General features: G+C 43.8%; 1 protein-coding gene across 1 annotated transcript in view; it reads right to left on the bottom strand.

The window, feature by feature from the left end:
* Positions 1-1961: 1961 nt before the first annotated feature.
* The window catches only part of Megf8 (multiple EGF like domains 8), a 70196-nt gene continuing 54597 nt past the window's right edge, over positions 1962-17560 (bottom strand). The window contains exons 18-19 of the mRNA XM_080275525.1: positions 15732-16192; positions 1962-6011 (exon numbers count right to left, since the gene is read on the bottom strand). Of these exons, the coding sequence (XP_080131651.1) occupies positions 1962-6011; positions 15732-16192 (4511 nt within the window). The remainder of the gene's footprint in view (positions 6012-15731; positions 16193-17560) is intronic.

Below are 17560 nucleotides of genomic sequence, written 5' to 3'. Positions count from 1 at the left end.
CAACACAATATTTTGCAGCACATTCCAAACAAAGTCAAAGTACACTGGTGATGGTTCTGATATTTGCTTCTAATATCTGAATCTAATAATAAGTAACGTAAAAAAATAAACCAAGCCTTAAAAACATCACTAATGTGTCACTATCGTTACACTACTAACTATGAGATTAGATTATAATATCACAGCAAATTACAACAATCTAGAACCTTTTCTGGTCAGAGAACAAAGGAGTCAATATTATGATACTCAAGACTGTTCTTTGTTTGTTTGTTTGTTTTTTTTGTCATTCTGCACAAAATTTAACAGCAAACAGCAGAATGCCTACTGTACAGGTTTATTTTGTTTAATGTGAATGTGCAGCACACATCAAATCCTTCAGTCTGATAACATATTTTTCTACTTTATTCTTGCAATTTATAATTCTATTCAGCTGATGAGAGACTTTTCAAACTACAGTACAAGAGTTAAAAAATAACCAGGTAAATCAAAAGGGGGAGAGACCACAGTCCCCACCTACACACACAGTCCCTGGGACCCATACCCCACCAGTCATTGCCAGCGGCTGTGACAGTGGCCTTGGGGCACCCTGTCAGGAGGGCTACAGGAACACCCTCCAAGTGTGCCTTTGCACTGTAACTGCCCCGCCATTATACACCCACTGATAGGGCAGCCTACTGGGGTGCTATTCCCAGGGAGACTGCCAGAGACTGAACAGCATGGAGAACTGCCATTAGGTGACCAAGGCCAACACATGCAACCAGGTCTGAGGCTTTATAAACGATATGAAGAGTTAGGTATAAGTATGACCTTCATTACCTCTTTCACTACACTGGAACTCTACCAAACTGAATAAAAGCCTCTTGAAACAGCAAGAATAAAATGAAAAATACATCACTGGAATGAGGAGGTTAAGTCTGCTGATGTAAGAGTATTTAAAGTTTATCATAGACATGGATGATGTGTGACAATATTTAAAATAGCATCTCTGGATACAATTGACCCACTGAGCCCTGGGACCTCTTTCATTTTATTCTTGTCATCTCCTGATTATTTAATTCAGCTTAAGTTAGACTGTTCAGATTGGTGGGGTTTGATAAAACCTTAATAAACTCCTTCAATATGAGGGGCCTTTCGTATGCTGAAGGAAATGGTCTTGTAGCTGCAAGAATGAACTAAAAAGGATGTCATCTACATGCAAGGGGTTAACAGTCATCATCAGAACCCACATAAATTACTGAAAGAGGAGTACTGTAGCAGCCTGTTCAGTTCATGAAGGGTATACTGGCATACCCAACAAAGGCTGTTTTTAATGTTTGCCTTATGGAGACCTTTTCATTTTCATCAGGCTACCGCTAAACACATTTATGCAATTTACGAAAGATTTCTAGTCTTGAAGGGGTTAATTAAGACTACATCAAACTCTAACAGTTAAAAGTTTCTCCTCAGCCAAATAAAATTATTAGGAGATAACAAGAACTAATAAAATGTATGTCACTGCAGTGGCCAGATTAAAAAAGTGAGAATTTTGATACTCTATTCCAAGAAATTTGTGCCTTTTTCTTTTTTTTTGTGCTGAATGTTTTTAAGTTAACATATGCCACCGAGAAATTGAAGTGTGACTTTAGTGGAATTTGAATTACCATGTCACAACACAGTACTATCTGCAGTCTGCTGGACAGAAGCGGCACCAAAGTGGTAGAACTGTCCACTCCAATACAGCAGCACAGTTCATCTAAGCTGCTGCTTTAATTTATTTTGGCAATCTGCCTGGAGCCTATTAAGAGGCAGGAGTGTTGGGACATTTGGCTACTGTATTATAATAAAAGGCCTAAAACAAGCCTGCATTAACGATGCTCTAGATTCATTTCTAGTACCTGGAGCGAGATCAGTTGTGGAGGGGCTGGGTGCAGCAGAGCAGGGCTGGGTGGGGCAAGCTGATGCAAGCCAAGGTGTGCTTGGTCTCAGGTGGCCATGTGTGAGGTGCGTCGACGGAGGTGGAATGGGCGTGAAGCAGGTGGGAAGATACGGGACATGAGGCAGAGGGATGAGCCAAGGGCTAGACGGTGGGTGGGCGCATGAGGAGGGGTGGGAGTACCAATTCCAGCCCCTGGCAACTGCACCATAACTGTCAAAACAGCCGCCACTCCATCATCTGTTGGTTCCACAGCCAAGGGACCTACATCAAACCCATCTCCACATCGGTCCTTTTTGGCAGGACGCTTGCGACGGGCTGGGGACCATAGGGCAGGGTCAGGGGCGAGGTCAAGGGGATCGAGGGCAGTGGGGTCATCAGGGTGCAACACCAAGGTAGTTGCTGCACAAGGTCGCTTGGCCATGTGCAGCATCTCCACAACGTGGCGGCGACGAGCGCGACGCAAGTCCACACCCTGCTTGATCTTCCACACAACAACACACACTGCTAAGAACAGGAAGAAGCAAGAGAAGAACACAGAGAAAAACACAAAAAGGTCAATGCGGGGTTGATCCTGCCTGAAGAAGATTGAGCCAAGAGTGTCTTGCTCATCACCCTGCCCTATGCCAAAGATTGCTACATAAAACTTGGCTGATCTAAGGTCGTGGTGGAGCTGCGGTAGAGTGATAACCAATCGGTTGGAAACATTGCGCACTATTAGGATGTCTGTTGACCGTGAAACTGTTGCAAATGTCTTCAGGCCTTCTGCCCATACCTCCATAAGGTGGTATTCTAGCCCTGTCTTGTTACCCATTTCATTCCTCCCAGCTGCACGTAAAAATGCCCCACGGTCCAGCCCTGGCCCCATGTAGCCCCTTTTCAATGGAGCTGTAAGTTTGGGTGGAGCAGGGTCTGTGGCCAAAATGATATTGGGATCTATCTCGACCTGCTGGCGGCCAGCAGTTTGGTTGTAGGTGACGACAAAAGTGTCCTCTTTGGAACTGAAATAAACATCTGCCCCACCCTTGGTCACATCCAGTACCAATCGTATGTCCACATTCATGAACTTGGGTTGGACTGCAAAGAAAACAGTAGTAGCTGGACCAAGAGCAGATGGAGTGGAGGTACAATCATTCTGGGTGTGGGGGTCTAGGCAGTAATCCTTCTCAACATTCATCTGGCGGTAACACTGATGGCCATCACTTGGGTTGCCCAGGTAGGAATCCTTGCACTTTTCACACTGTCTTTGCCAGCAATACTTATCCTCCTCCTTGTCTCCAACTCCACCCCTACCTTTTCCACCTGAGCACTGTGTGTTTGTGTTGTTGCTGCAGTTGCAGTCAGTGCCCCACACTGGATTGCAGGTGGTTCCATGGCCATTACATTGACAGGGACGACAAGGGCGGAATGAATCTTCATTTCCTCTAAAGTAGCCAGACAGACAAGTGTCACAGCGTGGGCCGCTGGTGTGGTTGACACACTTCAAACACCTGGCATCCTTCCTGGCTCCCTCAGTTACATTGAGGGCAAGTAGCAGTTCTGACACAGATTCATAAGCAGATATGTTCACTTTAGACAGATATTCTTCACCAACACACACATTGGCATGTCTGTTGCAGTAGTCAAAGCAGCTTATGCACTGGTTGCTGTTGTGTGGATCCACCACAAACTGAGGTTTGCACTTCTGGCACTGATCACCCATAGTGTTATTGTGGCACTCAAGGCACACATCAAGCTGGTCAGGCCCAGCACAGTTAGAGTGTCCATTACACTGGCACTTGATGGAGCAATTGTGGCCCACATACCCGAAGTTGCAAGTGCAGTTGTCTGGCTGGACACAAGTGCCAAACACACAACCCTGGGTGCAAACAGGAATGCACTGCCCTTCTTCAGTCATGTTGTAGCCAGGAGCACATACACAATCATACCCATCCACGAGGTCCTCGCAAACCTGGCTGCGGTTGTCACAGTTGTGATGGCCATTGCGACATTCATTTTCAGGAGGACAGCCAGTGTAGTGCCACAGTACTTTTGGTCGAACATCCTGTGTATTATCTGGGTTGAGACCATGAAGTTTAGTGAGGGAGGTATTGGAGAGAATAGATCTATAATTCAGGTCCTGGCAAAAGGCTCCTTGAGGACCTTCCAGAAGCCCTTCAGTACATAATCCCAGGCCTCCAATTGAGGTGGTGAGGGCACACCACCCACAATGTGGCTGACCCAAACACTGTGAACACTGGGTAAAGTGAGAACAAGGGCGGGGGCACTGATCAGGGCCCTCAGTTAGCACCATGCCACAAGTGCCACCAACACACCTCAGGGGCACGTAACTTGGCGCTAGACATTCCTGGAGGGAAGGAGACCAATAGCACTTGTGCCACCCACCCTCTGCCCCTGTGGCATTGAGACAGGCAGCACAAGTGGTGTGGAGGTGGCAACGTTCAGGGCACTGGGCCGGAGGGGATGACTCAACTGGATAGATCAAATTCTGCTGGATAGTGGTGTTGACACAGTTCCAGTTATTTATTGATGGTTTCTCCTCTAAATTATAGTGTCCAAGTTCTGATTTCAGTAGTACCTGTCTGGTCCATATACATGCTTGCAGTCCATGGCATTTATCACAATCTGAAGCTACACAGGTGCCCACATTGCACTGGTGAGACTCAGTCACCTCATAGCATGTGGAGCCACTGCTGTCATGTGCCTGAGCCTTGCATAAGTCCTCTTCATCACAGTCATGGGTCTTGGGGATGCATTTACCCTGAGATAAGGTGTGGCACCAATGGCATCGTTGCTCTGAGTGAGGGTGTGCTGGCCATTCAGCCAAACAAGCAGTACAAGAATCACGTTCATAGCAATCATTGTTGTCAAATAGCTTTGCATCACACCGCTCCCCCACCACACTGTTTTTCTTCCCTGCAGGGCTACGGCATACATCTGGCTCTTCTCCCATGTTAGAGTAGCAGTAGGATACATTGGTCCCAGAGTCTTCATACACCACGCAGTTGGCGCATCCAACCACATCCCGGCACTGAGTCTGATTGGCATTAAGTGTGCAGAGGTCTGCAGGTATGTCCACTCGAACCAGGGATCCATCCAGTGTGCCATGATAGCCACCAAACACATAGATGGCATTGGTGGCAGCTGCAGCTGCAGTGCCGGCCCTTGGTGTTACTCGATGACCTGCAAGTGTGATGAAGCGAGAGTTGAGTGGGATCCACATGTTGCATTTGTAAGAGTACACTATGAGGCCCTGGTCGGTGCGGCGATGGTCTCTAATGTCCCCCCCTAAGATGACCATGTAGTCCCTAGTGGTGATGGCTGAGTGAAAAGTGCGAGGGGCTGGCAGTGATGCAGGGTTCTGATTGGTTTTTCTATCAGGAGACAGTACTGACCATTTGCCCTGAGCATAATTGAGGGCATACAGGTCCGGGAAGTGATCAACCTTGTATACTTTGAAGGAGTATCCTCCATAGACATAGAAGGTACCAGTGCCTTCATGATACACAGTGCTATGTCCATATATTCCAACTGGAACTGCTCCACTTGATTGCAGCTTCCGCCATCGCCGAAGTTTTAGATCATACTCCCAAACATCTTCCAAGAAACCATACTGAGAGGAGGCTCCACCTATGAGAACCAGTGACTGAGAGGCTTCATCACTACGGTATGTAAGAGTGTGTCCCGCCAGACCTGGGAGATCGCCATGCTTCTTCAACTGGCTCCAGCTACCCTTGTCGATGTTGAACTGCCAAAAGTCACCCAGAAATGTGGTCTGGTTAAGTCCGCCATAAACATACATTTCACGCTGATTTGGTACATAAGCTGCTGCATGGAAGTATCTATTAGGGGGAGGCTGATGACGGTCACCCTGCACATTAACTGTGACCTGCTGCCAGATGCTGGTCGTGTTGCGGGTATCAAACTGCTGGAGGTCATTTAAGGGACCAAGGGACAGTGAGTAGCCAGCAAACACCCAGAGTGAACCCCTGTGGTCCATCACCAGTGAGTGGCCCAGCCGAGGCAGCACTTGGCTCAGGTAGGTGGAATGTGTCAGCAACCCCATTTTCTCAGGAACCAGAAGCTGCGTCACAACAACCTGTGGGAGAAGCCACTGAATTAGCCCCTTGAATTTTTTTTTTTCTCCCTCCCTCCCTCCCTCCCTCCCTCCCTCTCACTCTCTCTCTCTCTCTCTCTCTCTCTCTCTCACCCTGCCTCCCTCCCTCCCTCCCTCCCTCCGTCTCTGTCTCTGTCTCTCTCTAATAGTTTATTCTTGCTACCACCACATGATTTTATCCAACTTAAGAGAATTTCAAATTGGAAGGATTTGATACAGCTTTCACTGATCTGAACAATACAAAAGGTCTTTTCTATGCTGTGTCAAATCACCTGGAGATAACATGTAGACTCTATGTAAGACATCAAAGAAATGAAGAGGTTAGAGGATTTTTGTCTCTGAATTTGAAGCTGGATCCTTTGGGAGGAGTCAAGAATCTACAAGAGTTCAGACTTCAGAACTTTTCAGAAGTGGGTTTGTTTTCACTTGATGGAACTGGACCACTTCCACAACTTGAATACAGTACTAAGCCTTGACTGTATGAAATTTAAAGGGACTTAGTTATTAGGTAATAATGAATCTTCTTCATCACTTGTCAAATCAACCCTCCAGCCTAACTACACTTGGCCATTAACTAAGCACAATGGGGTTATGGACATTATGTAAGGTTAGAACAAATATGTTATGGGAACTGCTTCACATCAATCTGTTGGAGGAATCACAGAGTCAACCCTTTGGGTGCAGTTGGTACACTTGGGAACTCAGGCTAATATCAAAGATTTTGTCTGACTGAGAAAAATCCTAGCAGTCAAAGGATACAAAAGCTATCTTCAATAACCTTTTGCTATTGGTATACCTAAAAATTATATTCAAGCCAACTGCAAACAATTCTGTTCAGCTGAGAAAAATCCTGCTGCAGGTGTTCAGAGCCATGTCATCACAAATCTTCAGTAGTGTTGTTTCAGTTGTGGTGCATGTATTTTGTATACGCTTACTGAATGAGAGGAACAAATCTGTTTCGTTCCAGTAATAGCATGAGTTGATCTAGCACAGCTCATTCAATAATCCTGGGTAAGAATGACAAGCTGGAGACAGGACAATACTTTCTAATGCTCTCAACAACGAGACTGAGCTTCTTAAATATAGACAAGAGCAAGGCATATTCCTCAGACTGCACAAAGTTATCTTCTAAGAAGCATCTGTTTACTATTTTAACAATGGTCAGCTGCATATTTGTAAACACCTGGCAACCATGACACACTGAATGGATCGTGTGGGCAATATGTTTTATTAAGACCTCTGATATAATACTTAACTTTGCTTCCTTCTGCCAATGGGTGACTTCACACTCCCTCTTCTGTCTTTCATTCCTTCACTCTTTCCTCTTCCTTCTGCCTATGGGGTGGCTCTACACTGAGTGACAAGCCAAATGGTTTCTTGTACACCAGGAAACCATTTACTATGGTGGGTGGTAACCATTTAACCAAATTATGGTGCCTGGCGGTTTAGTGGGTAATTAAGGTGCTCCAGTCCAATTGAGCCTGTGTAGGTTTGTATCTAAGAGGTGGTTGGGATTTATTGCTCACGTAATGCCACTCAGGGATGAGTAAGGCTGGTCACTCTCAAATGTCAGGACCAACTTGCCTAGCCTGTCTCCTGAACTCCTCATGAGGCAGCATAGGATTGGATGATGAATGGATGGTTTAGAACCAATGGATGAAATAATGAAAGCACACAACCTCTTGTACATTGTGATGGGAATTAAACTGAGAATTTCCTACTGACAGAAGCAATGTGTAATTCATTTCATGACCAGAGGAAGTTCTGGGAGCTGTTGTCTCTACTAACACTGAGAGAGCTCTCCCTCCATTCTAAGTGATATTTGTATGCAACATGTGTTAAGTGTGTAATCCTGTATGGTAGTGAGAAGTGGGCAGCAAAGGAAGAGGATATTAGTAAGCTCAAATGCACAGAAATGACAATGATTAGATGGATGTGTAGTGCATCCTTGAATGAGATGCCTGAGGGGGCTAGGATTGTGGCTGATGAGTTGAAAGGTAGAGCTGGACTTGAATGTACTGGTATTGTGATGAGGATGGGTAGACTGAGATGGTTTGGACATGTTGAGAGGATGTAGGATAATATCTGGTTGCAGAATGTGAGAAGTGTGAATGTAGAGGGTAGGGTTGCGAAAGGCAGACCAATAAATGACCTGGGACAAGGTCATAGAGTTTGACCTCAGAGCTAAGGGACTGAACAGGGGCTGCCAGAGACTGAGCAGTGTGGAAAGCCGCCATCAGGTGACCAGGCTGATGCGTGCAGGCATTCTGGAGCCATTATAAACAATACGATAAGTGATATGATGCAAGATATCTTAATTGTAAAGAATGAAACAGTATCAGAAGCCAGCTGGGCATCAGAAACAGAAGCTGGTTTATCAATTATGTTCTTCTGATCGATCAGATTATTTGTAACTACGGGCAATTTTTTTTAATCAATACCACATGAGTCGACATTACCTTGATTATAAAGTACTTTGCCTTTTGAGTTTTTACAGTACGGACAACAGTCCTTCTTGCAAACACATACCGAAGACAATTCTGTTCAGTCAGATGCAAGTGCCATTCACTTCCTGCTTTCCTACCTTGTCTATGCAATGACTTTTTTTTTTTTTTCTTTTGAGATGAAAAGAAGGAAAAACAAATTAAGTAAACAAAAAAGTCCATACAACAGATTTAAAGTGTCCTCCTATTCATGACCAAATCCGTAACAGATGACTTGAACTACTGAGGGTTGAAATTTGGAGGAAAACTAATCTGAGGCAGTGAGATACAATGAGAAGCAGTTTGGTGAATGAAGGAATTCTGACAGGCAAAAGTTCTGCATTATGATAGTGTGACAGACAAATCATAAGTGCTACCTGATGCTTGTGTAGCACAAGGGAGGGCACGGAGAGGTGGAACAAAGGATGCAACTTTGTCTGCACATTTGCCATAAAAGTGTCAGTAAAATAATGGAAGGAAGGCAACATTCCATCTTGCCTGTAGGTGAGGTAGTTCATTTGTAATTATTATGTTATAATTCTTATTGCTTTGTTCAGAATTTTGTCCGGTTGTTTTAGTGCACTCTTCACATCCACTCCACAAGGGTGAGCAATATTCGTCCTGAGAGTACACACAACTCTTGTAAATCACAGTATTGCTAACTGCTCATCAGTGAAGTAGTTACGGATTCTGTACAATGATCCAAGTTTCTTTGAGCTGGTATTTACATGTGATTTACTGTGAGAGTTCCAACCAAGAGAATCATTATGCAAAACACCTAGAATGTCATCACTTTTAGAGACAGGAATAATGGTTGCAATGAAAAAAATATAGGAATTAGGTAATATCTGTCTACAGTAAAATGGATATATTTGGTTTTCCTAGCATTAAATGAGACAATGCTGTTTTGTCCCCACTCAGTGACCTTAGATAAGTCTTGATATATGGAGGTTGCTGTGCTGAGAATGGATATTTAAATGAAAAGGAACTGTGAAGCAATAAGTCATCTGCATGTAAGTGAAAGGGATTATGGGTGACAGACAAGAGATCATTAATATGAAAAAGGAACACGGTTGGAGCCAGGACTGGTCCTTGTGGCACACTGGCATTAATTAGTGGAAATTAAAATATATATCATCTACTTTTACTTTTATCTTTCTGTTGGCGAGATATGAGGAAATCAGTGGAACAAAAGATGACAGGCTGTAGCAAGGGAGTTAGGATAACAGGGATTGGTGCCACACTGTCAAAAGCTTTAGAAATATTAAGGGCTATAGCTCAGGTTTCTCCATGTTGGTCAACTGACTAATCAATGGTATGATTTTCTGGCAAAAACCATACTGTCTGTCACTAATTGTTGGATTCAAGACGTTTAACAATGTGCTTCTTAATGACAATCTCAAAAACTTTACCAAGATAAGATGTAATAGGTAATAAGAGGGATCACAGAAGCTTCCTTTTTTTAAAACTGGATGGATGCTGGTTTCTTTCCAAGATTTGTGGAATGAAAAAGTATGTATGTATGTATGCACTGCCAAAATAATTTAGCTAGAACAGATGCAAGCTCTTGGGAACACTTTATCAGTACTATTGGAGGAATTCCACCTAGGCCTGGAGCTTTGTTGGCTGGTAAATTGTCTAATAACAGATTTTAGGTATCTAGTCTGTATCTTTAGTTGAGCAATTTTGGAAGTGTCAAGTTCTGCTACAGGAATGTTCTGACTGATTTCATCAGAGGTAGAATTTCTGGCAAACATAAGGGCAAGAACGTTACCTTTTCCACAAAGATCATTTACAGTGCTTCCACCCAAATTTTTAGTGAGTGATGACTGGATGAAGCTTCCACTGAAAGAACTGAATGTTGCCAGAATATTCTACTGTCATTAGGATTATTTAATATTTTGGATGCTTGATTAAGAAGAAAGTTTGATTTGGTGAGATTTGTTACTGCTTCTGGATGGTTTCTAGCAATGTTAAAGTGACTGAAGGACTTGGTAGTTTTATACTTTAAGTACCAATTATATGCTAAAGACTTTTGGGTCACTGTTCTAGGGGTAGGGTTTTTTTTCAAGAATACTCCCCCAGTATCCCTGCTTGTCGTAAAAGGCGACTAAAAGGGTTGGCGGAGGGTTAGTGCCCCTCCCCGGAAAACAACTAACTAAAAAAACAAACAAGAAGCCTCGGACAAGAACTGACCAAACGATGATGACCCAGGACCGGACAAAGGACTTGGTAATGGCTACGTGGAGTGTAAGAGGAGCGAATGATGAGGTGAAAGAAAGAGAGATTGTCCAGGTGCTTGAGGGTGCAAAAGTGGATGTATGTGGAATGACTGAAACAAAATGGAGAGGAGAAAGTGTGAGAGAATGGGAGTATGGATGGGGTATATGTGCAGGAGTAGGTGAGAATGAGAGGGCAAAGGAAGGAGTATGCATAGTTGTGAGTAAAAGATGGAAGAAGAGCATAAGACAGTATGGATCAGTTGGGTCAAGGATTGTGTGGGTAAAGTTGAAAGTTGGAATACAAATGTGGGCGATTGTGTGTGTGTATGCGCCAACACAAGATCGTGCTAGCAGAGTGAGAGAAGAGTTCTGGACAAATGTGGAAGTGTGCATGGAAAAGTTTGGAAGGAATGAGTGAGTGTTTTTGATCGGTGATATGAATGGTAAAGTAGGGAATGTGAAGGTGGATGGAATAGTTGGTGAGTGGGGTGTGCCTGCTGCGATAGATGAGAATGGCAGTGCGTTAGTGGACATTTGTGCTGGGAGGGGGTTGGTGATAGCCAATACCCTCTTCAGGCATAAAATGATCCACAGGTATACATGGCGAGTGATGAGAAGGGTGGGTGGTGAACTGAATGAAAGGAAGGCAATGACTGATTGTGTGTGTGTAGATGAAAGGATGCGAAGATGTGTAATGGATGCAAGAGCTTATAGAGGTTGGGGGAGTGAACTTTCTGGTGGTGGCCAGAATTAGGATACAAGTAAGATGGAGGAATAGAAGAAGGGGAAGACGAGAGGAAGGAGTAGTTGCAAGGAGAGTGGAGAGGTTACCAGAGGATGAGAAAAAGGCAGAGTATAAGAGAGAAGTGGAGGAACGATTGGGCAAATATGAATTGGAGAAGATGGGGGACGTGGAAGGTGTGTGCAGGATATTTATAGAAGAAATATGTGCAGCATGTGATGTGGTGTGTGGGAGTAAGAGAAGACGGAGGGGGGTGCAAGGAACAGCGTGGTGGACTGAAGAAGTGAGACAGGCTGTGGCACAAAAGAAGAAAGCATACAATGAATGGATGAGAAATAGGGGCGTGGAAGAAGTTGAGAGGCGGAAGAGAGAGTTATATGTAGAAAGAAAGAGAGAGGTGAAAAGGTTAGTAAGAGAGAGTAAGAAGAGAGTGGATGAGGAATTTGGAAGAAATTTGAATGTAAAGTGGAGGGACTGTAAGAAGATGTTCTGGAAAGAGGTGAAGAGAGTAAGATAGGGTGGAAGTAAGGTTAGCAGGGGAGTGAAAGATAAAAATGGTAGATTACTAGTGGAGAAGGGAGAAAAAGTGAGCAGATGGAGAGAACACTTTAAGGAATTGTTGAACATACAGGATGGAAGTAATGCGAGTATAAGTGGCTGGGGAATGGCTGGGAGAAGGAGGGAGGTGAGAAGACATGAAGAAATCAGTAGGATAGAAGTTGTGGAAGCAATGAAGAAAGTTAAACTGGGGAAAGCTCCAGGAATTGATGGAGTGTGTGGTGAAATGCTGAAGTATGGGGGAGAGATAGTAGTAGAATGGATGTGGAAGATGTGCAGATTAGCCTAGGAGGAAGGTAGAGTCCCGGAGGATTGGAAGTCAGGTATAATTATTCCCTTGTACAAAGGAAAAGGGGAAAAAGAAGTGTGTGGTAATCATAAGGGCATTTGTCTTCTTAGTATAACAGGAAAAGTGTATGGTAGGATACTTATTGACAGAGTAAGAGAAAGAACAGAGGAGTTAGTTGGAGAAGAACAGGAAGGCCTTAGGAAGGGAAGAGGTTCTGTAGATCAGATATTCATTCTTAGATCTTTAGTGGAAAAGTTTCTAGAGAAGGGAAAGAAGTTGTATGTGGCTTTCATGGATTTGGAGAAAGCATATGATAAGAAACAGGGAAGTGAGCATGGAAGTGAAAAAGTTACTACATGACAGTATTGTGATACCAACTCTAACGTAAGGAAGTGAAGCTTGGACGTTGTTGGATGGACACAAGTCAAGAGTGAGAGCAGTGGAAATGAGTTATTTAGGAGGAGCCTGTGGAGTCACATGGAGAGACAGGCTGAAGAATGAGGATATAAAGAAGCGTTGTGGTGTTGATGTGGATGTGATAGGAAGTGTTATGAGGAACACACTGAGGTGGTTTGGCCATGTGGAGAGGATGGAGGGTGAAAGACTGATGAAGAGAGTGTATGTGAGTGAGGTGAAGGGGGGAAGAGGGAGGGGGAGGCCAAGGATGAGATGGAGGGATGGGGTGGAGAGGTATATGAGAGAGGGGGGTGTGACTTGGAAGCAGGACAGTGAAATGGCGGGGGACAAGGCGACTTGGAGGCGATTTGTTTGTGGCCATCCCAAACGGGATTGAGGCGTCTGGCAATAGATAGATAGATAGATAGAATATGACAGGGTGGATAGACGAGGATTGTGGAAAGTATTAAGAATATATGGAGTAGATGGAAAGTTGTTGAATGCTGTGAAGCATATGTATGATGGTGCTAAGGCTGCAGTGCGTGCGGATGGTGAACTACAGGTATGTGAATTTTTCTCTTTGGAGGTTGGGTTGAAACAGGGATGTGTCATGTCTCCATGGTTGTTCAATCTGTACATGGATGGATTAATAAAAGAGGTACAAGGTAGGGTAGTGGATGTTGGAGTGGCCCTGGTGAGAGAGGATAGTGTTTGGAAACTCCCTGTACTGTTGTTTGCAGATGATACTGTGTTGTTGAGTGAAGACGAAGGGGAGCTGCAAGGCTTGGTGGATGAGTTTGGGAGAGTGTGCAAGAAACGGAATCTAAAGGTGAATGTAGGGAAGAGTAAAGTGATGGTCTTTGAGAGAGGTGAAGTCAGTGAACGTACAGCGAGGTTGGATGGTGAGGAATTGGAAAATGTGAGTATGTTTAAGTACTTGGGTAGTGTGATGAGTAAGGATGGAGGTTTGGAGGGTGAAGTGCTTGAAAGGGTACAGCAGGGAAGAAAGGTTGCTGGTTCTTTGAAAGCAGTGATAAGAAACAGGAAAGTGAGCATGGAAGTGAAAAAGTTACTACATGACAGTATTGTGATACCAACTCTAACGTATGGAAGCGAAGCTTGGACACTGTTGGAAGGACACAAGTCAAGAGTGAGAGCAGTGGAAATGAGTTTTTTAAGAGGAGCCTGTGGAGTCACATGGAGAGACAGGCTGATGAATGAGGATATAAAGAAGTGTTGTGGTCTGGATGTGGATGTGACAGGAAGTGTTATGAGGAACACACTGAGGTGGTTTGGCCATGTGGAGAGGATGGAGGGTGAAAGACTGATGAAGAGAGTGTATGTGAGTGAGGTGGAGGGGGGAAGAGGGAGGGGGAGGCCGAGGATGAGATGGAGGGATGGGGTGGAGAGGTATATGAGAGAGGGGGGTGTGAGTTGGAAGCAGGCCAGTGAAATGGCAAGGGACAGGACGACGTGGAGGCGATTTGTTTGTGGCCACCCCAAACGGGATTGAGACGTCTGGCAATAGATAGATAGACAGATGCAGAAGAACCATTTTGGGGTGTCCAATCTTTTAGTAAATTGTTGACTGGGTATGAACAAATCCACAGCAATTTGTATTAAGTCATTACTGTGGGACTGTGTAGAACTAATGTCAGTGAATAAGAGAGACTGCCACAGAATATCAGCTGGATAATTTCTAAATCCACCCAGTCTGGCCTATCAAAGTGCCATTTGGTCACCCTGACTTGTTCAGAATGGGGAGGATTGGGGCAAATGACGAATGAGGCTTTGGTGAGATTGTGATCAGAGGATCTGAGTCATGGCAGTAACTCTATCCCATACTGATCTGTGTTATCTGTCAGAAACAGGTCCAAGAGACAGGTGCTGTGGTATGGATTATCTGGTATTCTGGTTGGTTGTTGTATCAGTTGGATGAGATGAAACGATTCTGCAAATGGCCCTTATTCTAAGCTAATACTGTCAGTCCTGGCAGAATGGAATTACCATTATACACTACGGACATTAAAATCACCCAACACGGTAATTTCCGTAGTAAGGGTGAGGTTAAGGTTGGTCAACTATGCGGATATAGTGCCAAATGTGCTGTGTTCTGATTAGGCATTGGGAAGCAATAAACTATAGTATATAGATATACTGTATTTGGTTATGATAAAATAATTTAATTTGTGTCATGAGTAATCAAAATTTGTAGACGCGAAGTTCATGATGCAGTCAACTGCATATTCAGATTTTATATAACAACAAGTGCTATGCTTGTTATGCAGGTTAATGAGGATATGGTAACCAGGAAAACTGGATGGGGATAAGTCAGTAGAGGGAGAGAGTTGGGTTTCTGATAGGAACCAAGTTAGAGGGGTTATGGATTCAAAGAACATGTGAACAGAATTCAGACTGGTATTAAGACCAAAGATGTTGGTAAAATAATTTAAAGGCTGAACCCACATTTCTCTGCTGATGAGCATGATTTGTGAATACTATGGAGAATTATGATGTACAATGACTGTCTTTACTAAATCAGGACAATGATGGTCAAAGATAGACTCAAGCTCACTATTATACAAAGTATATTCACCAAACCATTGGAGAGAAGGAAAAGAGAAGACATGATTATGATATATAAATGTGTATCAGGGAAGGAGAAAATAGACATGAATGATTACATAACCTATGGGGATACATCAGCAAGAGGACACTGCAGAAGACTGCATAAAAAGAGAGGTGATAAAGACGTACGGAAATTTAGTTTCTCAAATAGGGCAATTGATCAGTGGAAGGCACTACCGAATGAAATAGTGTGTGCCAAAACAATTCATAAATTTATGGACATGTACGATAAATATGGTTTAAGACACGGGACAGTACGAGCTTGACTCATTCCTGTAAAGATACAATTAGGTAAGAACACACACACACATACACACACACACACACACACACACACTTATGGATAGCCCAAAAAGGTGTTTGCAGCTCAGAATATCAACTTACATGGTAGTCCTGCTGTATAATGCTGCAGTCCTCACCAACAAATCCTGGGTTACACACACACTGTCCATCACCAGCATGGCAGCGGCCTCTGTTTTCTGCCTCAGAGCACTTGTTGGGGCACACTGGTAGGTCACAGTGCACACCGCGCCTCCGTTCCTTGCACACTGGGTGGTTCTCCTCACACACATGGTTCTCCCCAAGAGCACCACAATGAATAACCTCATAGCTGGCATTGAACCCTTGCGATGGTTGCCCCTTCTGGTAGTAGACTGTCATGAAGCCAGACCTGGCCTCAACTGTAACTGGGTATGTGGCCTGTGTGTCACAGAATGCAGCTACAATGCGAGTCTTGACATGACTGGCATTTGACACAAAGTCTGGCAGCCCATCATAGATGTAAACAATCCCCTCACCACAGTACACATTAATCTCTTCGACTGTCAGCTGAATGAGGTAAGTCCTGGGGAGGTAAAGAAGCCCAGTTAATTTTGGCAGACACAGTATGTGTATAGACATTCCTCATTTATGCCCTTCACTCCAAGGACACAATTTTCATTATATTTTTGGCATCTCTTGACAGTTTAATTCTGACTTAAGCAAGACCTCTAATGGTGAAGGTGTTAATGAAAGCTATGTCTAACTCCTTCAATTCCAAAACTCTTTCCCACACAGAACAGTCATCTGGTGACAAAAAAAGATGTCACTGTAGTGAAGGAGGCTCAAACATACAAAGATGATGATCACTTGATGGATGGCTAGTGCATCCTTGAATGAAAGGCAATGGGTGTTAGGATTACAAATGAAGAGTCCACAGGAAGGATGGGATCTGAATGTATTAGTGTTGTGATGACGAGCGGTAGACTGATGCGGATTGGGCATGCTGAGAGGGTGGAAGATGACAACTGGGTGCCAAGGGTAAAATATGTGAACACTGAGGGTTGGGTTATGAGAGTCAGACTGAAAAACACCTGGGATGGTCGTATAGTGCGACCTCAGGGATTGGGGACTGAACAAGGAGACTGCCAGAGATCATGCAGTGTGGAGAGCTGCCATTATATGACCAAGTCTGACACATCCCAGCATGTTTGAGCCTTAAAAAATGAAATGAAATTATATATATATATATATATATATATATATATATATATATATATATATATATATATACAGTATATATATATATATATATATATATATATATATATATACAGTATATATATATATATATATATATATATATATATATATATATATATATATATATATATATATATATATATTGAACTTGCTGGTGAATCTCTTGAGTGTGTGGAAGAGTTTTGTTATTTGGGAGACATGTTGTGTGCTGGAGGTGGGGCTGGAGCTAGCTCTGTGGCTAGGGTGAGAAGTGGTTGGAAGAAGTTCAGGGAGCTCTTGCCTCTCCTGACATTGAGAGGGCTCTCCCTATGTGCTAAGGGGTCTTTGTATGCAGCATGTGTTGGGAGTGTAATGCTGTATGGCAGTGAGACCTGGGCAGTGAAGGAGGAAGATATTCGCCGGCTCAGACGTACAGAAATGACAATGATTAGGTGGATGTGCAGTGCGTCCCTGCGTCCAAGGCCTGGAGGGGCTGGGTTTACAATGGAAGAGTTGAGAGGTAGGATGGGACTGGAGTGTATTGATGTTGTGATGAGGAGAGGTAGATTGAGGTGGTTTGGACATGTGGAGAGGATGGGGGATGGTAATTGGGTGAGGAAGGTGAGAAGTGTTAATATTGGTGGTGGGGTTATGAGGGGTAGACCGAGAAAGACGTGGGACGAGGTCATTAAGTGTGACCTTAGGGTTAAGGG

Source organism: Coenobita brevimanus, chromosome 62 (assembly GCF_032717465.1).
Source record: "Coenobita brevimanus isolate Jiangsu-jjx chromosome 62, ASM3271746v2, whole genome shotgun sequence".
Classification (NCBI taxonomy): Eukaryota; Metazoa; Arthropoda; class Malacostraca; order Decapoda; family Coenobitidae; genus Coenobita; species Coenobita brevimanus.
The sequence above is the reverse complement of the archived record's forward strand: the minus strand, read 5'-3'. Positions and strand labels throughout refer to the sequence as shown.